Below are 26475 nucleotides of genomic sequence, written 5' to 3' on the forward strand. Positions count from 1 at the left end.
TGATGGCTCTATAAACTGTGTCTCTTAACAAACAATTTAATTATGTGATTATACCTTTAACCTGACATTGAGCATTGAGGCCCTGGCAATTCTGCAGGCCTGGCACTGTACTCTTGACATATTTGTTTCAAAGGAACTTCTAGAGAATGACAGCAGCAAAAAAGAACAGCATGACCTCTTAAATTACATAATCTTTAAAAAGCACAAAAATAAACTTTTTTCATGTATATAGAGGAAGGCAGATATGTAGGCAACAAAGCAAATTTAAGTTGAAATTGGTACTATAAAGCTTTTGCTAAACTCTAAAATCTTACCCACTGTGATAAGGTTTTTAAAACTATCCAAAATGGAAGCAAGGCAAAACTGAGTGTAAAGGTGCGTACACACTTCCAATTTTTATCGTTCCAATCGAACGACGAACGATCGATTGGGCAAAAAATCGTTCGTAAAAAAGTAACCAACGACGCCGACGAACGAGGAAAGTCGCTGGAAACGAACGACCGGACCAGCGGATCGGATTGGACGACGATCATTGAGCATCGTTCGTGTGTACGGTCGTTCGTTGATCGTCCATGTTCAGAGCATGCGTGATGAACGAACGTCCGTTCACTTTCCTGTCGTGCACATAGTTCCTCTATCGCTTAAACGATCGTATCTATTGTGTGTACAATATCTACGAACGATCGTGTCGTTACCTCTATGTGCAGTATCGGTGCTATACGATCGTTCATATATATCGTGCAGGAACGTTCGTCGTTCGTTTTCCGACGATAATAATTGGAAGTGTGTATGTAGCTTAAGGGGCATTTCACTGACAACTAATTGAAGGGGACCCTTAAAACACCAGTAGTGTAAACAAACACTATTTCACTGTCCACCAACACTATAATTTTTATTCTCTGTTTTATTATTATTGTTTGTTTTTAAAATTTGTTTTGTAGTTTAAAGACTCATTTAATATAATAGACCTTCCAGTCTATATATAAAATATGTTATGCCTTACGATATTAAATTTGCTATTAAAAGTTAGTTATTTTAATGTAAGGATTACTTCTGAGCTATAAAATGTCTAATTCATAATTTGTTTTTTTTTTTCTCTTCTCGAAAACCAGTAAAGATGTCTGATGGGTAAGTATTGCCTTGTCCTTTGTATTTGTCATTAAAACTTTTCTTTTAAATTGTTTTACCCAATTTGATAAACTCTAAATGTGTTCATTGTCTGTCTATGTCCAAATTTGAGCCAAGTAAAATTTGTGATGCTGACCAAACCAACATTTTATACATTTTCTATAGACCATTTGGCACAATAAAACAATGGAAACCAAAAAATTATTGACTCACTGAAGGCCGCATTCAAAATCACATCACATCAATACACATCAATAGCAATGAAAATTAAAGTAAAAAACTAAAATCACAGATTGATCAAATGTTCAGGAATATCATCACAACAATAATGTGGCTCTGGAGTGTGTAGGGTACCCACATATTTGCATGCTCGATAGTGTCCAGACATTCTCCTGGTGAGAAGGCAGGTAGTATCTTGAGGGATTTCTTCCTAGACCTGGAACAGGGCATTAGTGAGCTCCTGGACAGTTTGTGGTGAATTTAAATGCACTTTATATACCTCTAATTTATTTGGATTCAGGTCTGGGGAACATAGAGGGTAATCAATGGCATCATGCCTTAGTTATACAGGAACTTACACATACACTCTGGCCTCATGAGGCCAGATTACACAGCAAACCTTCATGAGATGGCTTGGTATGGATATGCTATCCTGGAGAATTTGAAGTAACTATTTGTCACTAAAAATAAGAATCAGAAACAATAGCATGCTCCTTGTTACAGATGTACCACAAAGAAAACATCTCAACAGAAAATATGGGGCTCCTCCACTTTTCTGTGGAAACTTATTGCTGTTATTATAGTAGAAGCAATCCTACCCTGCTGAAATCTACACTGTTGTAGGGAATTGTGACTAACTTTACTGATTTTTTTTAAAACTTGCCCAGGGTTAAAAACATTTGCAAACTAATAGAAAATGATTTTTAAGAAATCCATTCCAGGTTTTCTAAATCACCCAGTTTCTCCCATATAAGCTACCTTCTCCAGTCTTGGAGATATTAGGAAACTGGGCCTGATTTAATAAAGATCTCCAAGGCTGGAGAGGATACACTTTCATCAATTAAGCTGAGTGATCCAGCAAACCTGAAATGGATCTAGTCCAGGGCTGAAAAATACCATATTTGCTAACAAATGACTTTTAAGAAATCCATTACATGTTTTGCTGGATCGCCCAGCTTCACTAATGAAAGTGTAGTCTCTCCAGCCTTGAAGAGCATCGATAAATCAGGCTCACTATATCAAAAAAACTGATAAAATGGCCAATGCTGGAAGCTTGAGTGTGGAAAAACTCTGAAATATTGGATTTGTATGGTTGTATAGTCACCCTACTGACACCTATAAAAAAATCTTTTAAAACCTTTAAAAAATACATAAATGTGAAAAGTAATCACAATTCTAATTAAGTTGATACTTACTTAGGTTCTGTTAAGTCTATTTACCCAAAATACAAGCATAGAAATGTTTTTTATTGTTGGGGGCCTTTATACACTTAAAAGTTTTAATGTTATTTTTTTTTTGTCTTGCAGGGAAGAAGTAACAGTAAGTATTTACTGTGAACTTGTCTTTGAAGTTCAGTATGCCTCGGAAATTGGAATCATAGATCTTTATCCATTTTAGAAAACAAAGTATTTTCCTTATAACTCAAATAATGCTACATTTTTTACTAATCTATTTTCTCTGCAGTCTATTCCTCTTTTGATACAAGAAAGTACTTTGCTAGCTTTAGATATTGCAGCTTGGCATTGCATGCTGTTATTAGGTCTATGATCTACCAGAACCCCCAGATCATTTTCCATTCCTGACCCCCCCAAATTTTTTTTCTCTAGACAGTATGAAGCAGGCATGTTGTTAGCCCCCAAGTACATAACTTTACATTTATCTATAATAAATGTCATTTTTCCCTTTGTTGCCCAATCAAACAGTACATCCAGGTCTGCTTGTAGATTAGACATTCTGTATGGACTTAATTCTATGACATAGTTTGGTGTCATCTGCAAACACAGAAATGGTACTTTTAATCCCAAACTCTATATAATTTCATAAAGATGTTAAACAGTAAAGGTCCTAACACTGAACCCTGCGGTACACCACTAAAAACCTTAGACCATTCAGAGTATGAATCAATAACCAGTTCTCTCTGGATGTGGTCCTTAAGCCGGTCTTCTAACCATTTACAGATTGACTTTTCTAAACCTATTGACCCCAACTTGCATATTACCGTCTGTGGAGTACTGTGTCAAATGCTTTAGCTTTAGCATTTCAGGTTTGCTGGATCACCCAGCTTTACTGATGAAAGTGTATCTTATCCAGCCTTGGAAAGCTTTATTAAATCAAGCTTGATATATTTATTTACTGAATAAGGCTAATCCTTTAGATTTTTTCTTCAGAATTTTATATAATGATATCAGTATTTTTATTTGTGAAAGGAGTAAGAGGGTATTCTTTGCTTCTGTTGGTTCAAGGTGTTACAAAGTATTTAGAACTGGTACTGCCCATCTATGGTCACTCTTATGGCCATTTATGCAATTACTTCTTTTGGATGAGACCAAAGACCCAAAGAGGAGAGAACATTTTTTATTGGACTTTTTATTGGTCAATGTCCAATAAGTTAGGACATTGAGCAAGAGCTAACTGGTTTGGTAATGATGTGTAGAATTGCTTCTGTCCACAGTCCTCAACATAGTCTCCTCAACAAACTTTCCCTGAAGAAGCCTATGGCGTAATACATTTGGTACTAAGAGTATTATTGCCAGTTTATATCTGGACTATGGACTTATGAACCCCACATGATATGTAGGCAAACTATAAATTATTAAAAATGTACACATTTTGGTGTATTGCTTTTAAACATTATTTGTTACAATAAACAGTTTTGTATACTTATGTTAGCCTAAAACACCCTCTTTACCTTAAGGCTCATCCAAAAGAAGTAATTGTGTGTTCTGTATTCAGGAGCAGTCAATTGAATTTTAGGATAGGAGACCACTATTTTCTTAATAATACACACTTATGGCCAGTCTAAAGTGGTATTTTTGTCTTAGCGCTAGCAGAAAAATCTGCAAAAAGACAATATGTAGCAGGTGGTTAAGAGTAAAATCATAACTTTTTTTTTCTAGTATGAAGAGGAGGAACAGGAGTATGAAGAAGAAGAAGTAGAAGAGGAAGAAGCAGAAGCAGAACTAGAACCAGTCCCAGAGCCACCCAAACCTGTACCTCCAGTCACAGCTCCACCACTTATCCGACGGAAATCTTCAGCTAATTACCGATCCTATGCCACCGAGCCTCATGCAAAGGTAAGTCATTAGCTATTTCAGGGAAGAAATAAGAAAAGGGGTTTTGGCAAAATAGATTTTATTGTGAAATTGCCAACAAAAAATAGAATCCCTAATTTCGCAATGCAGGTTTACTTGGGTAAAATTTGTGTGAAAAAATTCTCTACTTGTAAAAAACTTTCCACCTCTAGCATCCAGTCAGTAAAGAAAGTGCTGTGGTGAATAAAAAGGTTAAATATAAATAGATGGGATGGAGTAAAACATGGAAATAATAGTGCCAAAAAGACCTATGGATGAATACTTTATAGTAATATTCTGGCACCTTTTAAAATTAATGGCTGGCAAGAATTCAATTGTGATAATACATGGAAAGCTTATTGACAATAGGGCAAATATTTGGGCAACATAACAGCTGTGTACAAGGAACAGACAAAAAAGGCAATTGTGATAATGCACAGGATTCAAACTAGCAATAGTTACAATTAAAAAGTAAATTAAATAAAAAGACAATTGTAACAATATGTATACAGCAATCAAGTGGGAACCATGACAAACACATAACAATTATAATCATTCCTGCTCATTAAAATATTTAACAACATATTGCCATTTAATGAAGAAATGTCCAGGATATTTATTAATAAACTATCTAGTGTTTATCCTCCCAATTAATTTAATCAAAATGATAACATTGTATAAAAATGCATACAATGGTATATATTCGAAGCCCTCACACAGTTTCAGAAATTACAATAAGGTGTTTAAATAGTTAGACCCTGTACTAACAACCTTCTTTGTCAAACTTCAGTTTCCATTGCAGCCATTGTCCATGGTTGTCCTATAACGTGGATTTTCATAACCTGACAATGAGCACAACTGCATGACAGAAGCAATTACTATCACTGTGAAAATGCATTAAGTGGCAGGAAGAGAGCTTGGTTGGGTAGTAAAGTGGTCATTGAACATTAATATATTAGGGTGACCTCTAATGGGTGCTCAGTCAACTCACATCTATAATGGTCGGTGTCAGCCACAGCTGTGACTTTTTAGTGAATTCTGAATAACAGGTAAAACATGGACCTAGGATTTGAGGCCTTGTCCCACCCAAAAACTCTTCAAAGCCTCCAGGAGCCATGACCTAGACCAAAATCCTTTAAGATCTAACAAAACTATGAAGCTGTAATTTTGCAAAGGTTGATTAAATTGTCCAGCCACACTTTCTTGGAATACATGAGAAATAAGTATGTTGCTAATTTAAAATACTTACTGTATATGCTTTTCCCAATAAACTGGTATTTGTTTTGGATCTTCCTGATATGCAGTGTAATAATCAGTAATCTGAGGACTGTCTATTAGGCTTATTTAGTAAGTTGCTGTATAAGAACAACAAGTTTGCCCTCAATAAAATTAAACCTGATTGGTTTTTATGTGTCAATTTTGGTCTGCTGGTCTGGATTTAAACCTTAATGTGTAACATATCTACTGACTGCCCTTAAATAAATTCACATACTTTTCATAAATTGAAAACAAAGAGTATGGAGCATAAAGTAAAGAGATAAAATAAAAAGTGCGATGCAGAATAAAAATAACATTTTCTTGGCTTCAAAAGCAAGAGGCTGATTACCACATTAGTCTTACAGTTAGAGTTTTACAGGCGTCTGTGATATTTCTGTATCTCTGATATGCAAACAGCAAACTGACACAGGTGACCTTTTTTTACCAGTTTTAAATTCTCCCCATGCACTCTCAGTGCATTCTTTCAACTGACCTAAATAACAGGGGCATTACTGTGACCACAATGTAATGGGCATTTCTTCCACTGTACATCATGTTGTCATGACCACCATTGTAAGGGAACCATTCTTCTCTGACAGAAAATGTTGGGAAGGCATTCGTCCTCTAACCATCAATCTGCTGGAATATTGTTTTGTTTAAAAAAATACAGCATAGGAGTTTTACTGTGTCACTAATACTATCTAAATAAAGAAATAATTGTGATTTCTTTTACCAGAGAAAACCAAAGATATCTGCATCTAGGAAACTGCAGTTGAAGGTAATGTGATTATGTTTTTATTTAAATTGTAGTAACCCATAAAGAATCAAATGGATGAATATTTTAATCTATACTTCTTACAACTATTACTTATACTAATGGGGAACGGGTTTGTGTGAAAACATTCCTGTACAAATATTTTTTATTATTAATAAAAGGTTTTGGTAATAGTTAAGTTTGCCACCCCTAAACAGAAAGAAACAAAGTCACACTGTTTCTAATGATGTCACTGGTTCTTACTAAATTGGTTTGCTTTATCTATAAAATTTTGGCTAGGATACTACTGGGTTTTCTAAGTCAACAGTGCAAGAAACATAACCTTGTAACAATGCTGTTCTTATTACAACTGTTTATATTCAAATGAACAAGGTTTAGTAGCTCATTACAATTATTCTCTTTACTGCCATCTTGGTACATGATAAATTCATATTATACACTTTGCTTCTTTCAACTATTGGCAGTTGCTTTCTCTACCTAAAGGTAATAAGAACAATTTCTGTATTTGTTTTTTTTAAGAGTCTGATGCTTCAAATAGCTAAAAATGAGATGGAACGGGAAGAGGAAGAAAGAGCTCAAGAGAAACAAAGAGTCTTGGCTGAGTGCTGTGAACCTCTTCAACTTTCTGGGTTGTCACTTTCTGAACTTGAGGTAATAAACAATAAGAATCTTGGACCTGTTCTAATTAGACTAGTCCCCTGTGGTCTGTAAACTTTGAACTTGCGTATAATGTATATAATGTGTGTGTGTGTGGGACATAGCATCTTTAAGCTATCTAGTGCATTTACTCTCAACCTCCATACACATGTTTTTTTCCTCAGAGTATTTATTCTGAGATGGTTCCGTGTAACAATTTGAAATTCATTAATGCATTTACTTTTACTATTTCCTTTAAATTTTAAACAACAGTGGAAGTAATTAAATGTAGCTAAGTGATACTTGGATACTAATACCGTTCCAGGAAAACCTTGACAAGAATGCCTATAATTTGAGAACAATTTAGGAACGCTGTCCAACCAATTCTTTGTTCTTTGAACAACATCCATTAGAGTTGTAAATGTGACAACAGTAAAAATGTAACAAGTTATGGATTATGGATATAGTACATATGAATATTGTTTAAGAAAACTGCTTTTGGTATATTTCAGAGCAGAAGTAATTCTGCTTTTGTATAATTGGTAAAAAAATGATTTTACATGTTCTTATAGGAACTTTGCAGAGAGCTTCATGCCAGGATTGATGTTGTGGATGAAGAAAGATATGACATGGAAGTTAAAGTGAACAAAAATGTTATTGAGGTACTGTACAATCTTGGATCTAGGAAATAATAAACTGACTGTTGTAAACATTATTCAGTTATCAGTGCTAAAAGCAATAAACCTGGTCTATCAGTGACAAAATCAGCATGAATAAGAATGTATTAAAAACACATCACACAGTGTAAAGAATTAATAGTTTACAACATCTTTTATCATCAACTAACAGTTCTTAAGCTTCAGTCAAGTGACAGCTAATGCAATTTTTCAAGATTTCCTTCTTTGTATGATCAGTCATAGCAACTTTTGTAACATTTCACCTTGACTTCAGCAACAAACAGATGTGAAACAGCATGATTTATTAACGTTCTCCAAGACAGGAGAGGATAGACTTTCACCAGTGAAGCAGGGTGACACAGCAAACCTAGAATGGATCTGGTCCAGGACTGAAAACATTTGCTAAAAAATAGCAAATGGCTGTTAAATCCATTCCAGGTTCACTGGAAACAAATTGGAAACTATACTCTTTCCAGAATATAAGCACATAAGTCATGTATGTCCAGCCTAATCTGACAAAAATCTGACAGTTAACTTTAATAATATTAATAATTATTCATAATTCTATATTATTATTATTATTATTATTATTATTATTAATAATAATAATACTAATTATTAATTCAACATCAGGTATAGCTAGTGTATATAGGTAAATTTGAATTGGTATCAGCATCCTGCAATCCTTAACATAGAAGCACACAGACTTGGAGAGGATTTGGCAGGACTAAAAGCAAACTGCACACAAACCTTTATCAGGGAGGCAATGGGTCTGAATTATTAAAGTTTTCCAAGGCTGGAAAGGATACACTTTTTTAAGTGAAGCTGGGTGATGATCAGCAAACTTGAAATTAATCTGATTCAGGAATAAAAACCTTTGCTGAGAAAAAAGCAAATTACTTTTAAGGAATACATTCCAGGTTTGCTGGATCACCCAGTTTCACTGATGAAAGTATATCCCCTCCAGCCTTGAAGAGCTTTAATAAATCAGACTCAATACAATACTCTTTTGTATCTTTTAATTTAACAGGGAAACAGGCAAATATAAGAAGGAAGCTTTACACATATAATCAGTAATCATTCAACATCTGTATAGCTAGTTCTATACATGGTATAGTTTTTTTTAAACTGTTTATTTTATTTTTTTCTATAGGTGTGGAACTAAAATGAGCCACAAGATGGCATCATTACTTTATTTATTATCTTGTATTTATATATAATTCCCTTCTTTGTTATAGGTATAAATATACATGTAAGTAAAAAATGATACATATTATAGTGTAATAAATAAATAACATAAACACAGCATACTAAATGCACTACATTTTAAAAACAGAAACGTGTGAATTGTATAGAAAGTACCTGATCTGTTGAGATCCAAATAATAAAACACTTAATACCTGACTATAGATATGGCATATTATTTTACAGCTTTCTGAATATTATATGCAGATTTTTTTAAATAAAAATAAACATTAAATAGAAACTTTACATTCTTAGATCACTAAATGTGAAACTGTAATAGTTTTGGTTAGTGCATTGTCCTCATTGTGATATTCATATGCCCTTATTAAAGAGAACCATGCCATGGTTGTGGCACCCCATATGTTGTGGCTTTTGTCTAGATTTGTAGAGGAGGGGCCTGATAGGCACAGCTGATTGAAATTATTAGGCACTTATAGTATAGTGTATATTTAATATTATTAAAGCAATGCCACTCATGCCAACTGTATGGCTAAGATCAGAACATTCTCTTTTAGACCTAGTGAATTATCTTTTAGCCAGTAAGAAAGCAGCAAAAATACTAAACATGTTAAAAATACAATAACCATCATTGCTTTCCTTAAACAATTTTTGATTTTGTTTTAGTAAAGTGTAAACTTGGTTGTAAACTTGTTTTTAGTGTAATTGATGTAAAAAATGGTAAATTTGAAAATGGAAAGTTTAGTTCTTATCTGTTTCTGTCTAATATCATGCCATACAGTCTTTCTCAAAAATAAAACCACATCCTGAGAGGTAGTGCTTACCTGAAGTCATGAAAAAAACAGGGCCTCTATTTTTTCAAGATATACAGGATTTTCAGTTTCTCTTTCCCTCATTACAAGTTCCCCTCTGTTCTTGTAAGATAGTTGGTGTGTATGTGAAACAATATTATTAACCACAATAAGCTTTTAGTTATCAAAAGGCTCAAAAGTGAAGTAATTTCCCTCCTCCAAAGTGCTTATACTCACCTTTCCTTTGCACATCTGCTGCTCTGTTCTGCTTTCAAGAGCAGCAGTGACCATCTGACAGTACTATGTCATTAACAAGGCAGCAATGCTTCCATATGGGAGAGGATGTGCAAATTGAACCCTCCCCATACCTAAAAGTACCAGACAAAGACAGAAGAAGCAGAAAAGTATCAATGCTCTTATTTATGTTAACCCTCTATAGGTGTATCAGTAAAAAGAGTGATCAGTAGCACTAAAAATGTTTTTAGTCTTTATTCAAAGCCTGTAAATACTGTATATGCCAAATTTCACTTTATCATTAGTTTAAAAAAAAAATACGTCAGGTAGAAAATGGGGGACAAGCAAAGACTATCTGCACCAACGGAAAGAATATCTCAACCTATTAGAAATTAACATAATAATTGTGGTGTAGATATTACGGGTCATCCACACAAATTAAAGCATTTTGCAGAAGAAATTATACTTTTCATCACTATTTAAAAAAACTTCCTAACTACTCATTGATCTCCAAATGAAATGCAGATGGCTTTGGCTCATTTAAATGGGTAAAATCTTGGCAGTTAAAATGCTTAAAATAAAATGTATGTATACCTGTATACCTTTCCACCCTGTTTCTGTTTCCCACCATTATCTAAGCATTCTACCAAAATATTTTTTAAATTCAACTGGCTCCTGGGTATATCTAGACTTCCCAAAAATGTGCTTGTCCACTTCTCTTTTTTATTTGCAATTCTTTGCAATCTCTCTTTCTCTCAAAATATATTTTCCCCCAGATATTAGGTATTATCAGACTTCAGAAACTAAAGCTACCCTGGCGTCAAAATATTCTAACAATTACAAAAATTAACCTGACCTCCCTTGCTGGGAAATATTGTATATAAAATGTCTACAATTTGAACATTTAAATTCAGAAATCAACATCTTTACAGATTCTTAAGGGTTATATGCAGAAATGTCTACAAGACATACACCAGGTTTGGGTTCCTTTTTAGAAGGATATTATAAAGTCATTTATTGATAGTACCTTGTTTCAGGCTAGAATAGTCAAATTTGTTTTTGAATATACCCCTTCAGAGAACTGAGATTCTTCTAAACTTAAAAAAAGCTGACTTTTTATTGTGCAGATTGAGGACTTAAATCGAAGGATTTTGGACCTCAGAGGCAAGTTCAAACGTCCAACTCTGAGAAGGGTGCGTTTGTCAGCAGATGCCATGATGAGAGCACTTCTGGGCACAAAACACAAGGCCGCCATGGATCTAAGGGCCAATCTCAAACAAGTCAAGCAAGCCAAAAAAGATGATACAGATAAGGTAGGTGTTGTCAAATTGTGTGTGTAAAATGTTGTATTTGCCTGTCATGGGCCACTAGAAAGGGCAGTAACATTTTCACACTCAAAAAAAGGTCATATTGTGATTATTTGTTATATTGTATATTGTTAAAAACGTTTTTCCCTACATAGTTATCTATAAACATCGGAAGATACATCTAACAAATCTTTTAAATGAAAAGTTACAGTAATCTTTCTTTTGCTCTGATAGACTGTACTGCTTAAAAGAATTTTGTTCAAATTATTGTCTAATAGGAATTAAACTGAACATTTACCCTCTCCTTCAATGGATTTGCCACACAATTATTACTTCTAGGCACAAAATCCTGTTTGAAAATAAGTAACTGAAATAGGTAAAATGAAGTTTGTTTCACCTTCGCCTTATATCATCAAAAAGCATAAAGTGCATAACCAAAACATCTTGAACAAACACTATAGGAATTTAGAAAGTTATTTTAAGAAAAAAAAATTCACAGGCTCCAGTGGATAAAAATATGCTGATATTTTTATGTTTTTTTTTTTTTTAAACTAACTTCATGGTCTACATAAAATGGTTTTCCCTAGGTTCCTCCAATTTTTATCCCTTATACACATTTTTCTTGGAGGATTCAATTAGAAAATAAGTGAATCAACTTTTACTTATGATCCAATAAATTTCTATTGAATCCAATTTAAAAAGTGTGAATTAGTGGTATAATTTGGGTGGATATTGAAGTTTCTTGTTTAACGACTTCTATATTTACCAAATAATGACAGCTAAACCAAAAATATTATGTTATTTTAAAAAAAATAATAGTAGTAATTTTTTAGAAACAGGAAAAAGCTGATACATGGGGCTAATATTGTCACTGGAAACAATCTTTCATGATTGTTTCCAGCAACCAAAGAGTGACAGATGAACAAACGCGCGCTATACACATGGCGCCGTTTTGTTCCATGGAGAGGTGAGAATGAGCGAGCTGCACCCTGCTGTGCTCTTCTTCCTTCCTTTGTATTGTGGTCGTTCATTGTTGGTTGCTCATGGATCCGTCAGGATGGATCTATTAGCGATGTTGGGCGACCTCTGTACATATGTCAGATTCTCGCCCGAGACCAGCCCGACGTGTACATGTACCAGTAAAATTTAGATAATACAAAGAGCAGCAATAAAATGAAATTTATCTTTCACAGTTTATGCAAAGTTAACTTGATTTTGCTTGTTTTTGACTGTTCCTTGTACATCTTTGCTTTTTGCACTTAGTTTTTAATTAATAAAAAGCCATATGACTGTTTCCCTGTGCCACACAGGATATACGGGAAGTTGGCGACTGGAGAAAAAATGTGGATGCCCTTAGTGGAATGGAGGGCAGGAAAAAGAAATTTGAATCCTCTGGTGCTGCACAGGCCTAAAAAGGTAGCATCATGTTACAACATGTTTTTTTTTTAGATGGTAAAGCCCTCAACTAACAAAATAGCATTCTGTGTGTCTGATGTTCATGGTAATTGTAACTGTGCATTACAAGGCAAAATTGAAAAGCAGGTAGAAAAAGTAATTGATAAACCTCATGGTGAATGTGATCAGCTGGCAGTGCATCAGAAGAATGCCTATCAACAAGTACGCCAAAGCCAAAAGTGGCAGGTGCTATACAGCTGGCTATGGCCTAACTTCTAGTTCATTGCAAAACCCTCTATCATAATTTCATTCTCATATCTGTTAGTAAAGTCTGACTACTTTGCTGAGAAAGTAACAGTCTTCCCTTGGTCAGTTACATACCATACAATGGAAGCATTATTTAAAAGGTAAACCGCAATTTGATTAACAAATAGTTACAGGTTGACAAAGCTCTGCCTTTGTCTGCCAATTTTTCTTCTATTACATCATTGAGAATACAAATGGACATTTTCACACACAATATGCAAGCATAATCCACTTCTCTAACCATCAGGAAACCAATGCTGGAAAAGGCTATACAGCCTTCACTCATGTGTATGAATGCAGATAGGAAGAAAATGTTATAGCCCCTTAGTTCAGATGGTTTCAATCTTTTCACTGTCCCAGCCTGTAAAAGGCTGACACAGAGTTTTTATTAACTTTATTCCTGATCTGGTATCTCTACATAAGAAACATCTACAAACATAAAAAAATACAGTGAATTCTAGTGTGTCACTGTGATAACCAATACTCACAAATTACCCTACAATAGACTATACCTATTATTCTTCATTTCTGTGTGGGTTGCCTACCCCCACTGGAGGTGCTATACCAAAGATTTGCAGCTTTTTCATGCCAGGATGTATGACTGGGGAAATGTGTTAAACTAAAGCTGCAAACATCAAATTTATGTCACTGAAAACAATCATTTGTGTTTGTTTCCAGTCACAATAGAAGGAACAGTTTGTAGTTTAGTGATCCATCCCATAAATATTGTCAGGGGAATGCTGTACACATTCTAGAATTTGCTGAGAACAAGTGATAATTATCTAGTGTATATACATAGCATAAGGCAGGTGCACCATCTTAGTGATAATTTTCCTTTCCTTTTTTTTATGAAACTTCATTTAGCACAACACCAATATAGTTTTAGAAAAGTTACCATCTTTCTGTAGGAAAGCTAGTCATATCAATTTACTGGGTCCTGCACTGATTTTAAACAGCACCAGCAAAGTAACAATGAGTTTGAAGCAGTGAGAGAACTGGATCACCCAGGTTCACTAATAAAAGTGTATATTCTCCAGCCTCCAGCCTTGGAGGGCTTTAATAAATCAGGCCCATTTTATTAAGAGCCTCCCATATTTAAATCTTAAGAAACAAAATTGTTAATATATTACTTATCTAAATAGTTCTTTCTGTACAATTAATATATATTTTCCTAGCTCAATTGAAGTTAGCATATGACAAATTCAGTGTTGGAGAATGTATGTATGTAAATGTAATAATAACATTAAAGATAAGAAAAATAAATATTCTTTATACATTGCTGTTTGTTTTTCTCAGGTCAGAAGGTGAATCAGACAACATCATCCTGCCAAGACCCAATGCTCTTTTGTGAAAGTGTCTTCGCTATTTTATTATTTAGTGATAAATATAAAATAATCAAGCCCTTTTCCAAATTATTTTTACACACCACCTCTTTATGTGTCAAAAACAAATAAAACTTCAAATGCATTATGCGTCACTGGTATTTTGTTACAATCTAGCATGCTGACAAAACAAGACAAAATATATAGAAAAATTGTATTTCTATTCATTCTATAATTTGCACCATTACAGTTGACACTAAAATTACATTACTAGAAAAAAGCTTGACGAATGTATTTGTCAATGAAAGCGTTTTTTTTTTTTCATTGGTGATTCATGGTGACATACCTACTGACTATTGGTAAAATACCAATTTTGCCTTGATAGTCAAAAAATGAGAAAAATGTCAGCATATTTATTTCAGGTCATTGATTAAAAGTATTAAAGCACAGGATCAACATGATAAACAGAAAACTTACATTGTCAAAAGAAAAATTAGGCAATGCCAAGTAATTTGTTTTAGTAAGAAAGCACCCCTACATGCAAAAAAAACTTCTTCCTAAAAATATATTTTTAAAGTGTATTAGTGCCAAAACTTTTTTTTTTTGTTTTGAATAGAATTTTAAGGGAATAGAACCATTGTCTAGCTTCTTTGCTCTCCTAGCTAACAATATGTCAACCACTTGTCTGTGATCAATATTCCACTCCCATGAATATACTATAACTCATATTCTTTAGCAACCTCAAAATCATGTCTTCAACTTGTATATTTCAGACCCCAAAACTCCCAGCTGCCTACGTACGCCAAGAAATGTAACATCTAAAGATTAGTTATAACCCTTCTAAAATGAATCTGTGTCTATAGCTGCAGTTTTCTGGAAACTTATATCACTGCAATGCCATGCAAAGTCTGAACAAAAGCCAGGTCCCTCATTCTATGTTGGTGAGATCCACTGGTTCAGTTTAGCAGGGTATTAACTCTCCTGACTATGAAAAGACTTGTAAGGTGCTGAAAGTTCCCCTGAGTACAGTCCACATACCAACCATTGTCAGTGTTCTGCCTGCAAAGAGCACAGTTCAATTGTTTCCAAATGACAGCTGATTAAGTAGAAGCAAAGAGGGCAGGCAGCAATAGATAAACATTCCATGTGTGCTGTATTGCTTTGCTATATATGTCTTCGTTTTTTTCTTCTGGTGACAGTTTGTTTCCAGTGGCATCAAACAGCAAACATTTTAATGCTTATAACCATTTTATACAAGATGCAAAAAGATGCAACATGTGATCCTATTTTTTTGGCATAGAAATTTTTGTTTATATTGTGGGCCTGTAATTCTTAGGATTAACTCCCGGGTATGAAAATTATATTTATTTATTATATTATAATCATAAATTATAATATAATACATAATTATAAATAATAATTTTTAAAAATAATGTAATAATATACAACAATGTAATCTTAAAATAAATTTAAAAATGAACTTTTATTATTATTATTATTATTATTATTATTATTATTATACATTGTAATCTGCTTTTAAATTTCCCTCCCAGACACACCCCCCAATACATCACCACTTACATCACCTGGAAGATGATGTGACCCCCGGACCCCCGGAATCTGCTTATGCTGCTCGCATCTGCAGTGAGATGTGAAGCACAATGCAGGACTTCTGCATTGTGCTTCGCATCTCACTGCTTATGCGAGCAGCGGCGTTGCCGGGACCCGGGTGGTATTTAAAAGCAGATTACTCAGTAATCTGCTTTTAAAATTCCCGCCTGGCCACAGCCCCCGAAAGACCGGCGTCCCGGCTTCACAGCAGGACCATCCGATAGCCGCTGGAGGGTGAGGCAAAGGTAAGGGGGGCTCTTAAAGTTACCCCGAGTGTGACTCGGGGTTACCGCTTTTTGCATGTAAAAGCCACCCCGAGTCACACTCGGGATTACCGCTAGGGAGGTTAAAATTCCTCTAGTCTATCCTATATTCCCTAATGGCTACCCAACACTTTCAACTGAGTTGCAGTGCACCACAGAAACAAGGCTCGGAGAAAAAGAAATGAGTGGAGGGTCAGATGACAGGTTAAGGGGAGAAGGCAGGAAAGCAAGGGGTTAAGGCTATTAGGTGGTGCCGGAGGCATAGGGTGATGGGGTGGGGCTGGAAATTAGGAGGGGTTAAGTGATAGTATTCATAAAGGTCATCTAAGGGGGCACAGGTCAGATCGCTTCTGTGAAGTGGGAGACATTTTCCCACCCATCCTTCCCAATGTTTGGGTCTGGGATTGTGTGTGGTCTTTGTCATGACAGCTTGGCGGTTTTGCGGGTCCATGAGAGTGAAGTTAGATGCATACAAGGTAGTTGGGGTGGGAAACCCATCAGGGTATGGAGTTCCCGAAGTGACCCATGGGACACTGGGTTGTCGTGAGACCCGGCGGGAGCTGTGGAATACTTGTTAACTGTCCCCAAGTCAGTGTGGTAGCGGCTGGGAACCTTTATGATGACCTTATGATATCCATAAAAATTGATGTAATAGAGGAGTATTGTCATGGACCTTTAAAACCTATACCAATGTTAAGTATATCTGGTTGATTTCACAATGTTGTGCATTATTGTTTTACCCAAGATAAGGTCTCTGAGTGGCTAAGAGTTGAAGTGAGGGTGAACTGGAGGCAGAGGTAAGAATGTCTTCCTCCACTCTACCATTGTCATGTTACCCCTTGCAACTCTGTGTATAATCGTGTATGCACCTTTGGAGGGACATTTCAGTGCTTTAAGCAACCTTTAAAAATTACCAGGCTGCCTCAACAAAAAGCACATTAGTGCATGGGATATCACTCATTAAGTGCAAGTGTAACCAATCTACAAGAGAACATATACTAAAAGCAACATGGGTACAGCTTTGGCTTAACTCCATCTGAAATGTCTGGTCACCTGGCTGTTTCTGGCATTTATACAGTGTGGATTAGTCATGTGAAACAAGCATGCAGCAAGTAAAAACAAAACTCTGGATCTGTAAAGATGTTTGGGGTCAAAGACTTAAAAAGTACAAAGGCTTTTAAAAGCGTAATGATAGCCAGGCCAGGTTTGCAACTGACATATGTCTGTGCATACACCTTTTCTTGGAACAGTAGATAATTAAAATTGAGGATCTGTATAAATCATTAAAAATATTCATTTGTAACAAGCATTTGCTTCAAACAATATAGTTCTATATCTTATAACAGTGGATCTGTTAGGATTTCCAAATACCAATAGATTTACCTATCCATTATTCCTGAATTAGGCCAATTCAGCTATGACATGCTAAAAAGGAGGATTGACTACCTATCGGTATGGCTATATTACAGCCATGAGAACCCCTTAAACAGTGTTTAAAAAATCATAGATATTTTAAGTAATAATTTTTAAAGTTGAACGTTCTTTTCTTGTAATGACACACTAGTGAACATTCAAGAAAAAATGTTTAATGCAGAAATACAGAGTAAGAGATACACAAGTAAAAGAATTCCAAAGCATTTGCCACTCCAAATAAACAGATAATCGGTGTATTTGTTGTCTTTGCTGATCCACTGTCATATCATAACTGCTTGTATGTTACTTGCTACCTCAGGAAGAGAAGGGACACATGGCTTTAAAATACAGTGGTACCTTGGTATAAGTCCTTAATCTGTTCCAGATCCTTGGACTTATACCAAACAGGACTTATACTAAACAAATTTTTCCCATAAGAAATAAATAGAAAATTAATACTCCGTTCCCATGAAAAAAAATCCTATTGTTATTGGCATATTACACATTGATGGGGCTGTATGAAATAAGTTAAACACTGCTTAATACTAAAATACATAAACACAAAAGAATTAGATGAAATAAATGAAAATTTAACTACACTTTACCTTGCTGAGAAGAGTTGAGTGCCTACTAGGATGGTGCTGGGAAGGGGGGAGGAGGAGATGTTATGTAATTCACAGAGAGTTTTAGAGCAGGTTGTTCACTGAATGGTAGCAACTGGCGTACTGACGTTCGTAGGCAGTTGTGGCTTTGTCTCAAAAGAGGTAAATAAGGGTAGCACGTGGTGTTATGACTCATTTTGACCCATACAAGCTCTAGCAAAAAGGTTGTATATCAAGCAAAGGTTGTATACCAAGCAAAATTTTTCATGTCCAAACAGGACTTATACCAAGTTGGACTTATTCCAAAGCGGACTTATACCAAGGTACCACTGTAATGTAATGTGTCATTTTAGAACAACTTAGAATGTTTTTAAAGAATAGCCATGGAAACAGAAGACAGTCATCAGCACTCCAAAGTACAATATACTTCTATTATTGCAAAATCATTGTCATCACATGTTCAAAAGCCAATGTTTCAGGGCCACACAGGGTCCCTTTCAACATAGTCAAAATGATTTTATTACTATAAGCCACTATGGCACCTTGAAAAAGGGACCCTGCAAAGCCCTGAAATGTTGTTTTTTCATTATGTGGTGACAGTGCTTTTATAATAAAACAAGACTTCTGTACCTTGGAATGCTGGTGACTTGGTATTCTGTTTCCATGAGTTCTGCACAGCAACATCAATGGTTGTCAGTTCAATCACCCTTACTCTATTGCATTGCATGTAAAATGCATATGAATTGGCAAACTGTACATACATTGTACTAGACTGTAGCAGTCTAAGCCACAGACAACAGGTGAGCTGTGACCCTGTGTTTTCATTGGTGAGAAGTAAATGCTGTGCTGCTGCATTGTTTAGAGGAAAAACAAGCAACCCTTTATCCCCACAGTAAAATTAAAGCTTAAGCATACACTGGTTAGGTGCTATTAGTAGTGATTGGTGGTGAGCTGTCCTGTTGCTAACCAGTTTAACACTGATTTATCTTCTACAATTTCCCATTGTAATAAAAACATTATTAATAAAAAGATAATAAAATACCTGCTGGTGCTATGTGTCTGTAGTGTGTTTTACCTCATCCTGCTTAATAAAATGTGCTGATGGCCAGTTTTATACTGCTGTTTCACAATAATAGCCTCAAATAAATGTTGACCAATTTCTACCTGCAGACATAATAATACTTGATAGAAAAAGAAATCCAAAGCTGTTAAATCTATCTGGAACAAAGCCAAATATGCACTACAAGAGTGTGCTGATGCTGAGGCTGTTCTAAAATCAGGTACTATCCTTCAACACCATGAATAACTCTAAGGGTCATTAAGCAATGAGTATTCTGTGCCTCTCATGTCGGTTAGTTGCCACTGTCAGTAAGAGGCATTCTGCCCACTGACCTCCACTCCAATATACTGTGGGCTGTGGATATAGTAAATATAGCAAGGGTTCCCTGAAGACCTGAACATTAATTCAAGCGTTCCTGTGTGGTAAAAAAGGGTCAAGGAAGGCTGCTCTAAGGAATCTGCAAAGCATGCAATTCAAAGGATATATGTTTCCATTTTCAGTGTCAGCCTTAAACCCCTCCAACATGCCACATTTTCCTCCTAGATTACCTTAGTTAATGTGTTTTGCCATATAGGATCTAATATAAGATAAAAGATCTAGTTTATGCTCACAGGGATTCTGAGGTACTGTATTTCTTGTTGTCAACTTCTTTCTCTCTTTTTACACATTTTCCCTTCCTTCAGATGTTTCTTCACCTCCTCTATTGTTACTTCATTGTATATGCAATCTATAGCAACTTAGTTTTTTTTCTGTTTGTTTGTCATTATGATCAAGGCTTTGTTGCAGCTTATGTTTAGTGTTTTGGTGTTTTTTGCCTAATTGTTGTAAGTTTTGATTGAGGCTAACAACCCTATACTATATTTGCTATAAAGTCTGTTATTTGTTTTGTGTATAAGACTCTAATTCCTTCTTGGTTGATTTGTACATATGCCATATTTGATTTGCTACTTAATAAAACCTTGCTTGGCCAAAAAATAGTGGAAAGCATGCCAATTAGCTAATTAAAATGCTGCCTACCTTCCACTTAGTAACCTCCCCTAACAACCACTAGCCAATTGGAAGGTTACTTGTTACTTACATGATTTGAATAAATCTGTTCCAGGTTTGCTGTATTACTCAGGTTTACATATACTAGTCAATCCTCTCCAGTCTTGGATAGTGTTAATATTAAAATCAGGCCCAAAAAGTAATAAGATACTGCCAGAAGAGGAGAGGGCTATGGCAATAAAGGGAGTGGGGAACTACTTTATCTTTCTGTGAGTTTACCTGCATTTTTTAGTGACATGTTCTTTTTAAGGGACAGGAAAAAAAATAAATAGGCATACTACAGGAACATTTTTGATTAAGCTTAATAGAATTGTGCAATGAAAGTTCATCACTTATGGATCTCTAACTTTGCTCTCCATGATTTAACAATGAAGTTTTCCCATGTGTGATGAAAAGCTTCTTGAATTTTCATAATCCACCAACATTATCAGAATCAGCCCTATGAACTAAATTTACACTGTGCCCAACAGCTGCGTGGACTCCAGTTACAGTCTGATCCTGGGAGTTTAGACAATGTGACTTGACAGAAGCTTTCACCATTCCATTGCCTTAACACAGAGCATACAACACAGACATAATGGTTACCATGCTATTCTTATATATAAGGCCTCTTGAAAGAGTTTGCAATTTACTGGTGACCTTTCAACTTCCATCAAAATAAAAGATCAATAATGTCTTCAATGTGTTAAGCAAAATTATTTTCTGTCACTTATCATTTAGTTTAGCAACGCTAAACTAAACTAATGCTTTGTAAAAAGTAAAAAAAGTCAATGTATGACCTAATTTGTAATTTAAATTTGGAGGGTGGGGGGTTAAATGTTACAGTTTCATTAAAAAAATAAAATAAACACAAAGTGCTTATTTCCCCAAAAAGTTTTTTTTTCTTAGTTTTAAATCATTGTTAAAGGATTGTTAACTAATTGCTTCAGGGAATTAACTACCTTTTACCCAAATTCTGTGCCATAACACTGGGGAACAATTTTGAACAAATTTTTTGTTGACTTCAATTTTTAAGCTTATATACACTAAAATAGGTATGCTGATTCTGAAAGTGCAGGAAAGTCAGGTTTCCGATTACTGTAGTCCACCGATTACTGTAACGTGGATTTGTATAGGCTATTCATTTACACGCAAGACAGTGTGGTCAGAGGTTGTGCGCTGCTCTACGTAGTCAATAAGCAAAAATAATTTTTCTACTAACACAAGTATTTCTTTTCTTTCAGATCATGTCTGGCTCTGATGTTTCTTATCGTAAGTGCCTAAACAACCCTAATTTATTTTGTTATATCTGTGGCAGTTTAACCATTCACAGTCAAAGGGTGAACATCAGCACATTTGTAGAGCAAGCCTATTTGCCATATTTCAAAGTTAAACTTGGTGATCAAGATAAGTCTTGGTCCCCTCGTAAGGTGTGCAAACAGTGTGTCAAGGGTTTTCGGATGTTGAAAAAGGGAACATGTGATAAGATGCCATTTGGTATACCTATGGTTTAGCGAGAGCCAGGAGATCATTTCAGTGACTGTTACTTTTGTATAGTGAAAAATTCAGGATATATTAAGAAAAATAAATTTAACATAGAGTATCCTAGTCTACCATCGGATATAGGCCCAGTGGCTCATTCAGATGAAATCCCAGTGCCGGTTTTCGTTACACTACGCTCTCTTGAAGAACATGATTATGGTGATGAACTAGGTGACAACAACGATGAAGAGTTTGAAATTGAAGAAGACTCTGTTCGTAAGGGATTTGATCAGCATGAATTGAGTGATTTGGCACGTGATTTGGGACTATGGAAGAAGGCTTCAGAACTCCTAGCATCAAGACTGTGTGAGAATAACTTACTTGAAAAAGAAACAAAGGATTTGTACTTTCGAACCAGAGAAATTGCATTTCTGCAGTACTTTAGAACTGACAGTGGCTTTGTGTATTGCCATAACATACCTGGTTTAATGGAGGAATTGGGGATTCCAATCTATAACTCAACTGAATAGCGACTTTTCATTGATAGCTCAAAGTGGAGCATAAAGTGTGTCCTCCTTCACAATGGCAATATATTTAGGTCAGTCGCAATTGGCCATTCAGTTTCTCCTTGTGAAGAATATGCAGACATAAAGAGTCATTGAGTTGTTGCAATATCACCAACACAATTTGGTCATCTGTGTTGACCTTCAACTGGTATGCTTCCTTCTTTGTCAGCAACGTGGATACACCAAGTATCCCTGTTATCTGTGCATGTGGGAAAGCAGAACTTGTGAGAAGCAATGGGTGGAAAGGAATTGGCCTCTAAGATCTGCCCCAAAACCAGGTGATTCAAACATTCTACATGACCCACTTGTTGATAGAAAGAATAATATATTCCCGTCTCTCCACATGAAACTGGGTCTGATGAAGCAGTTCGTTAAAGCTTTGCCATATGAAGGAGACTGTTTCAAGTACCTAATTTTGGCATTTCCTAGCCTGTCATTTGAAGAAATAAAGGCTGGTGTGTTCCATTGTCCACAGTTTCGGCAGCACATCAAAGATGAACATTTCATCAGGACAATGTCAGAAGTCAAAAAGAATGCTTAGTTTTCATTCAAAGTCATTGTCAAGGACTTTCTTAGAAACACACGAGCAAATAATTACACAGAAATTGTCCAGAAATTCTTGGAGAGCTACAAAATGTTTGGTTGCAATATTATAAGCATCAAGGTGAATTTTCCGCATAGCCATCTTTCTAACTTCCTGGAAAACCTTGGTGCAGTCAGTGATGAGCAAGGTGAACGATTCCACCAAGATTTGAAGGTCATGGAAAGATGGTATCAGGGTAGATGGGATGTACATATGATGGCTGACTATTGTTGGAGCATCCAACGGGATTGTCCTAACACTAAGCACTCCAGGAAAAGCTATAAGCGTAAACTTTTACCTTAACTACCCTAGCTACCTACCTTTGTATGAACAAAAGAAATTTAAATAAACTGTACATTCAAGTTATTATTTCATTTTTTTTTCATTGTATGTAAAATTTGTATGTTTTTTGTCAAAAATGGAGGGTACCCTGTATCGTAAAAACTGGATGTAATAGCAAAAAAATAGGGTAATTTCTGGATTCACTACCCAAAAATTAGTAAAAAACAAGTGTAAAATCTAACTCAACAAAAAATGCATTCCCCAGTGTAATATGCTCAACTGATAGATACTTTTGGTATCACCACTGTGAATGTTAAATGAGAGAATATTGGTGAATTCTATATTCACTGGTTTATAAGTAGGCCATCATAGTTATTTAGGTAGGTACACCTTTAAGATCCCTTCCTTAAAACACAACCATTATGATGCAGACAGATACAATACCTATAACAAAAACATTTACCATAGTTTTCTCATGCCTGTATGCATAGACTTTATAATGATAAATGATAATTTACTTACCATGATAACATTTTGGCAGACATGTATAGGTGGAGGATAAATTATATAAATAGTTATGGCAGTAAGCAATTTGGCGTACAGACATAGTCATTGATCTAATAGTCATTTTAGTATATGTGCTGCTGGTGTAGCCTGGGGTATCCAATTGAGGTTGCCAGAGTTTATAGATTATTTTTCTGGTATCTCTGTGTTTATAATTAGGTTTTTACTAGGTTCCAGCTGTAGGGTTAGTTTGCTGAGCTAATCCAACTGGCCAATGCTCCCGGTGAGGTAGAGATCCATCTTTGTGCAATGATCTAGCAAACTGGTTGTGGTATTTGTTATTCAATGTCATCAGTTAGATTTGGGATCTCAAGGTACGTTCAGATTAAGTAACCTACTGAAAAAATCTAACACATCTCCCCATAATATGTGTAGTTAAGGACACCTCTGAAGAAAGTGACAAGTCATTTTGCAGGCAAGGTGAGAATTTATTGATCTTAATCATTTTGAGAGATTGAGGAATTTTTCATATCCTATTAGGGATATACATTAAATAAACATGTAGGCCAATATGAAGACCAATGGAATAGATAGCCACATTTTTACCATTTTTGTCAAATTTCCAGGTTCAGATCTCCATTTGAGCAGTTAGAAAGTGTCAATATATTAAAGATATAAGTCCTCTTAATTTGTTCCATCATGGTTATGATTGAGGTTGACACTGTGGGGCTGCATTAAAAAGCAGGGGTATGGCTGCCATAGAAAAACATCCAGTACATATTTATAAATGTGTCATGTAAGTGCTTTACAAATGTACTCTACAGGCTTTGAGAATCTAACCCAGTGGAGATTAAAGAAAAGGTAAAGAATAGCCTACACACCAGGCCCTAATTTTATTAATAGCATTAGCCATGTTTAGCCATGTGTTTGATGGTCAGCAAGTGCACTCTTTAATATACATAATCCATAAACTAAAAGGGTAAACCATTGCTCGAATGGAAACAGCATGCTATAGCTGCAGATATATTTTAAAAAGGATTTCAGGAGTGTATATTCAAATTGGTGTTGTTAGAAGGATGTGAATGATTTGTCAACAATGAGTTGGTAGAGGTTTCCATTGTTCCTCTTTTTCTAATTTAGCTAATTCTTCAAAGCTCTAGTTGCCCCATAAGGGGTGTACAGTCATGAGAAAAATAAATTACACCCACTTTCAGTTGCAAGGGCTTAACATATTTGTACAAAATTAAAAAAAAAATTCTAATCTTTTACTAGATTAGCAATTAGCAGTTAATCTTTTACTAGATTTAGCAGATTCTAAAATGTATTAAATCCAACCTAAAACAACAAACAACAAATTTCACGATTATTTATTTAACAAAATGAAAACAAAATAAAGAAGCCTTCTGTGAAAAAGTACACCCTTGATTTAGGAGCTTGTATAACTTGTAGTAAACGTTTTTTGTATGACTTAATTAGTCTCTTACATTTGTTGTGGAGGAATTTTGTCCTACTCTTCTATACAGCATTGCTTCTGTTCATTGAGGTTTGTGTGCAATTATACATGTACAGCTCTTTTGAGGTCCTGTCACAGCATTTAAATTGGGGTTTGGTCTGGAGTTTACCTGTGCCATTGCAGCACTATTATTTATTTAATTTTGTTAGATTTTCTGGTGTGTTTGGGATCATTTCCTGTTGCACAACCCAATTTTGGCCAAGCATTAGTTGTCACATAGGTGGCTTCACACTTAACTCTAGAATACTTTGGTATATACAGGATTTAATGGCCAAAAAAATTACCTTAAGATGTCCAGGTCCTGGGGCTGCAAAACAACCCCAAATCATAACTACTCCATTACTATGATCTCTGTGGCTCCTTACATAAACTGTTTTCTGTGCCCCCTGAAAATACATGGGTCACTTAGAGTGAGCAGTAGGGATGTTTATCACACCCTTTATTTTGCCTACTCTTTGTTTAACAGTACTCCCTCTGACTATATCATCATAATCGTATAAAACACGATGGTCTATCCACAAAGTGATAACTTTACCCCCAATGATAATAAACCACAACAGAGTGGGCAGGAAGGATAAAACTACTAGATGTGCCTAGTGTAAGTTCTAAGTAAAAATCAGAGGACTTCTTTATTGGAAGTCAACTTTCCTGCCAAATGTCTGTAACCAATGCAGTGATTAGTTGTACTGAATCCCCTCTTAGCTTCTTTCTAGCAACTCTGTGCAGACCTGACCCTGAAATAAATAAAAAAGAAAACTAGCAGACCAGTCCAAACTCCTAACTTTAACAAATTCTATAATTATTCAAAATCAAAAGTGGAATATAGGCCTATGTGCACTGGGCCTAACTATGTAGAGATTTACTCCTACTTCCTGTGCATGCAGTTTTTGGGACTTATGTTGTGAGTTGATTTTGTCATTTTGTTTAAGTTTTCTGCTGGAAGCATTGATTTCTGTTCTGCTGATGTAGTGAAAAAAGTGTTCACTAAAAAGCACGCATTTGGATTGCATAGCTGTACTGCAAGCTACACTGACCCTGATACACACAGAAAATGTATTTCACTGCTATCCCATACAGTCTTTTACTTGGAGTGTTAGGTGGAATTACCCTTGGAGATTACATTTCAGTAGACATAATCATAACATTGGACTCTGATGACATAAATAGTATAGCACACGTAGCCTTTTTCTCTTGCCATATTATTACTAGATATTTAGTTTATCCAATACAATCTCAGTGTAGAGGACAG

General features: G+C 35.4%; 1 protein-coding gene across 1 annotated transcript; it reads left to right on the forward strand.

Moving 5' to 3' along the window:
• The first annotated feature begins 1112 nt into the window (after positions 1-1112).
• On the forward strand, positions 1113-14466 carry TNNI3 (troponin I3, cardiac type). The gene is made up of 9 exons (XM_072426039.1): positions 1113-1128; positions 2655-2667; positions 4245-4421; positions 6412-6453; positions 6970-7101; positions 7659-7748; positions 11119-11304; positions 12609-12714; positions 14296-14466. The coding sequence occupies exons 1-8, from the start codon at positions 1118-1120 to the stop codon at positions 12708-12710; spliced, it is 753 nt and encodes a 250-aa protein (XP_072282140.1). The 5' UTR covers positions 1113-1117; the 3' UTR covers positions 12711-12714; positions 14296-14466.
• Positions 14467-26475: the final 12009 nt, after the last annotated feature.

This window comes from Pyxicephalus adspersus, chromosome 11 (genome assembly GCF_032062135.1).
Source record: "Pyxicephalus adspersus chromosome 11, UCB_Pads_2.0, whole genome shotgun sequence".
Classification (NCBI taxonomy): domain Eukaryota; kingdom Metazoa; phylum Chordata; class Amphibia; order Anura; family Pyxicephalidae; genus Pyxicephalus; species Pyxicephalus adspersus.

Excerpts from the sequence above, each read along its gene's own strand:
- TNNI3 (XM_072426039.1), top strand. Across the intron at positions 6,454-6,969 it reads CTAGGAAACTGCAGTTGAAG|AGTCTGATGCTTCAAATAGC; the intron begins GTAATGTGATTA and ends GTTTTTTTTAAG. Across the intron at positions 7,102-7,658 it reads TGTCACTTTCTGAACTTGAG|GAACTTTGCAGAGAGCTTCA; the intron begins GTAATAAACAAT and ends ATGTTCTTATAG.